Raw genomic sequence first — 4624 nt, 5'->3', positions numbered from 1 at the left:
AAGAAGCTGACATGGATATGAAAGAGATCATCTTCTCCTTTTTGTACATGGCATCTGGATACCAAGGTCTGCTATCTTCCAGTTGTGTTATCAGGCTGACCTAGCTCTCCATTAATTTAATATTTAAAAAGCAAAAAGAAAACTTCTGAAACTACATCTAATTTCTTCATTGCTCTCAAGGGAGACCCCTATCAATAGGTTGACTATGATCTTGGTTCATTTCAAATCAAAATTTTAGGGAGCAGGTACATCATGTAGGTACAATTCCTGTCTTTAATATGGAAGTCACGCAGAGGTGGTCGTCACATACTGTAACAACCAGTTCGCCCAGCACTGGAAATGTGTGCGCGTGCTTTCCTAACATGCGCGCGGCGTCAGCACGGCAATTCACTCACACGTGCCTTCCATGCATGCTTGCGTCAAAAACACAGCAATATAGGATGGGATTGTGCCCGCAGATCGCAACTAGCGGTTCGCTCAAACCAGTCTGAACCAGCAGCAACCCACCACTGAAGTCATGCCTAAACTAGTTCCTACCTCCCCATTTAGCAGCAAGGATGACTACATCATTGTATGGTATCCTTCCTTTCTTTGCTCTCTGATCTGACAAACAACTTCATTAGATGAGCTCACATTTTAATCATAACCAAATTGTTCTGTCTACTCCATGACTTTTTTTTTTTTTTTTTTTTTTGCTTGATTGCCTAGCAAAACTGAGTGTCATCGCAAACAAGAAAAACAGGAAGAGTAGTCAGCTCTGCTTTTGGCTCAATTTAGCATTACCTGTTTTTGATCTTTTGAAAAGCTTCAAGCAGAGTGCTGTATGTTTTTTTTTCCCTCATCTTGAAGTGTCGGAACTTAACAAAAAGGATGCAGTATGAAAGAATAATTTTAACTAATCTGACTGGAAATATTGCAGAACACTACCATTAGAACATATACTCCATTTATTTTAATCTTTCAGGATATATCCATAAGGTTTCATATGGAGACTGCATAATGACAACAATATCACTATTAACACTTCAGATATAATTATATTTAGCAGCTTTCCAAAATCAGGTCTGATTATAAGCTCTGAATAAGAACAAGATTGCACCAACATGAAGGCAAGAACAAACATTTGACACATGGAAAGAAAAAGTGACAAAAAGTATTTTACTTTTTCAGCTGCTCTACAATCTTCATATGGAAACGTTCAGGATCCATCTGTTAAGATAATGTCTATAGTCCATTCTTAGAAAAGCATTCAAAGTCCAGTTTGGTCTTCCATGTAGGCAATCCTCGAAGCTCTTACTATCATATGCTGTCCAGCTTCTTTAAAACAAATGGAGCTATGGAAAGAAACACAGTAATGCTCTCAATAAACAAAATGAGGCATTTAGACCATATGACTCCTGATTTACAGTAAGTTTAGCTAAATGAGGACAAAAGTGATGGTATTCTCTTAGTATAGGTAACTGACAATGAATGTCCTATATAAGTGTAACTATGCCATGGTAAATTTTCTAGTAAACATTTTTTGCTTAGTTTTTCCATTATGTAGTATGTATGTAGTAGTGCACTAATCATCTGATCTTGAAAAAGCAGATTTAAGAAAATTGCACTGAAAACAAATTTGAGTTTTCCATTTCTTGAGCACCTGTATTGTTCTGAAGGCATCAGTGTATATTCAATACCTCACTTTAAAGTTATATAATACAGGTGTACAAATCGTGAAATACTAGAGAGATATTTTAAAAATGCAAAACAGAACAGAAAGGCATTATTTCTCAAGTGCCAAATGGTAAGCAGGCCCATTGGAAGATCCCCCCCCCTCTACTATGCTTTCTGGGTATCTACTGTTGGAACTCAGGGGCCAAGTGGCAGTGTTCAAAGAACTGCTACCAGTCCAAGCCTCTGGCTTAATGAAATACTGCATTACAGAATAGTGTCTTTATATCTCAGCTGCAAAAATTTAACATGTTAAATTACAGTTATCTTTCCTACTTTTTTTTTTGCTGCCGTGTAAATGACACTCTGGATTTGAACTTGGAATGAATACATCTGCTATTGAAGATCAGAATGGAAGAGAGTGTTATGGGCTGCATCAAAAAATTTAGCAGTAGCACCAGGTTTCCTGGTTATGATTGTTCTGAGTTTTTTTTTTTTAATTTTACATTGTTTTTATCCTTGGGTTGCAATTCCCCCAGAGCTTGGTTTAAGATAGACAGCCACATAAATATTTATACTAGCTTTACTTATTTAAAACAAATTAGCATTTATTAGTCTTTGTGCGAGTAATCTCATCCCTTGCCCTTCGGATAGGCAGCCAATAAATTTAAATAAATAATCTGCTTTAACTCCAACCAGCAAACATTTTTATTTATAATTGAATTTATATTGCCGCCTATTCGCCCGTGGACGACTCAAGGCGGTTTACAAAGTATAAAACCCCATTTAAAACAGTAAAACTAATAAAAAGACTCCAATTAACTAATATAATAATATAATAACATAGGACCACTTTCCCATTTCCCCCGACAACAACTCCCTAGGGCTGGACCGAGGCATGCCTGGCCAAAGGTCCCCCAGTGACCTTCCATGAGCCAGAGTTGCCTTGAATCCAATTCCCCTTCGGGATCTACTTCAAACCCCTTAGCCACTACTCCGCCTCGCATCTCCTAATGGTATGAAATGCTATAGAGCCACTCCTATAAAATCCCCATATAAAAACCCCCACCCAACGTTAAGGTCACTGCTAAATCCCGGGTTTTGCAAGAGAAAAATCCCCAGCACGTGGCCGCCACCGCCGCCCCAGATGTGCGCGCGGGAGGCACTCACTGATGCGTAGCACGGCTACGTAGATGAGGAAGTTGCGGATGGAAGAGAGAACGTCCTCGCGCATTTTGCGCTTCAGCTCCTCCGGGTCCAGCTTGGGCCCCAGACCCTCAAGGCGGAACATGGTCTCGGCTGCCGCTCCTCTTACTGAGCCAAAGAAGCCTCCGGAAAAACCACCCAGGGGCTCTCTCGGAATAACCCCGCCCTCCCTACGGATGTCACTGAGGGACAAATTTCTTGCTACGGTCGGCGCCCAAGGGGAAAGACCATTCTTGCTTCCCCTTCTACACTTCCGGTACAGAACGCTTTTCAATTCTTGAGTTCCGGAGCCGAAGGAAGGTTCTGATCCTAAGTGTGATACGAGATGAAACAAAGTCTGGTAGAAAATCGCAAGTGTTTTTTTTTTCCCTCCTTCTGATTTTTAACGTTTCGTCTTTTCCTCACTTATAGTTCCCTTATTATGTAAAATAGACCCGCTGGCTGTCTCTTGTAAACTTTTTTTCCTGTTCTCTGCACAAAGGTAACGCTGCTTTAAAAAATTAAGATTGGGAGGGCGGATTTATTACAGCCTTACTAAGCTGCAACATTTCGGTTCCTGCTTCGATGTGCAATAAAAAAAAATAAGCACAAAGGGGGTCTAACTACACTTTTATAATACTTCTGCTAGGAGAAAAAGCGAACATTCTCATGATATATCCAACAGGATGCTGCAAATTGCAATAACTATTTGACACATAGATTGGGAAGTTGAGACTGAAAAAATACTACCCTCGTCGTGTGCCAAAGCTTGTCTTTGTTTTCTTCTGTTCACAAGAATAAAAGGAAACGATTTTCAGGATAAGGTAAAGAGTTCTAGGTGTAGAATAAAGCACATGTGAGACATACCCAATCTATAGATGTAGCCAGTTTGACAGATAGGTGATCTTGATCACAAATTACCTGCAGAATAGGTTTGTACAAGGGCCTATGAATATTCCAATATCACAACCTGACTAACTGGATTGTGACACAATATGGACATCATTCTGCATGCTTGCAGTGATAATGAGACATTAAGGAACATTTGAATAACAGCTACTACTCAGGCATTGTTTGGAATTGATCCCAAGACATTTTGCTACCCTCAAAAGAACAACAAACTGTAACTATTTGATTGGGAAGAACCCCATTCTCAAACCAAAGTTCACAGTATCTAAAGCCAGTAAAATATTGGCACCACTGGCAGTTCATCCATGACAGAAAATCATCTTTATCATCATCAATATTTTTCGTCTTCTGAAATCAGCTGCCTCACAGCTCTCTACATATAATATGGCATTGCCGGCCATCCAATTTACAAATAGGAAAGGAATATTTCTGGCTCCAAATTGATGGCAAAATGCTTCTCAGTGGGGCTGCCTTGCCGAAGATCCTCAAGAAATAACTTCTAATTCTGGGGGAAAAAACTGTTCACCATTTTAAATCCCACCAATGCTGTATCAAGTGTTACAAAATGCGATGGAACATTTAAAATGGTAGCTATCGTCCTCAACTTCACCCACTTATGCTGTTGAATAAGCTTAGGGTTGGGGGACTGTTTTTGTATATAGTAACTGCTACACGACTATTTATATGTACAAAACTGGAAAAACTGAAATATAATGGGATAGTTGGCTAAGATGACGTAATTAGCAGAGATTCTTGATTAGGACAAGGAGAATAACCACATTTATTGGAAGTGATTGGAAATACCTTTTGGACTTTCTGCTAAAAAAGAAATAATGGGTTGGAAGCTGATTCATCATTTTTTATTGCATTTTTTCCA

General features: G+C 39.3%; 1 protein-coding gene across 1 annotated transcript; it reads right to left on the bottom strand.

The window, feature by feature from the left end:
- Window positions 1-929: 929 nt before the first annotated feature.
- TOMM5 (translocase of outer mitochondrial membrane 5) lies at window positions 930-3081 on the bottom strand. Its single transcript, XM_081941342.1, has 2 exons — window positions 2824-3081; window positions 930-1334 (listed from the first exon to the last, which is right to left on the bottom strand). Exons 1-2 carry the CDS (start codon window positions 2942-2944, stop codon window positions 1300-1302), a joined length of 156 nt encoding a protein of 51 aa, XP_081797468.1. The 5' UTR covers window positions 2945-3081; the 3' UTR covers window positions 930-1299.
- Window positions 3082-4624: the final 1543 nt, after the last annotated feature.

The sequence above is a fragment of the Natrix helvetica genome (assembly GCF_964273705.1).
Source record: "Natrix helvetica genome assembly, chromosome: 2".
Lineage (NCBI taxonomy): Eukaryota > Metazoa > Chordata > Lepidosauria > Squamata > Natricidae > Natrix > Natrix helvetica.
The sequence above is the reverse complement of the archived record's forward strand: the minus strand, read 5'-3'. Positions and strand labels throughout refer to the sequence as shown.

Excerpts from the sequence above, each read along its gene's own strand:
- TOMM5 (XM_081941342.1), bottom strand. The coding sequence starts at position 2,944 with ATGTTCCGCCTTGAGGGTCTGGGGCCCAAGCTGGACCCGGAGGAGCTG. Across the intron at positions 1,335-2,823 it reads CGTAGCCGTGCTACGCATCA|CTCCATTTGTTTTAAAGAAG; the intron begins GTGAGTGCCTCC and ends TTCTTTCCATAG.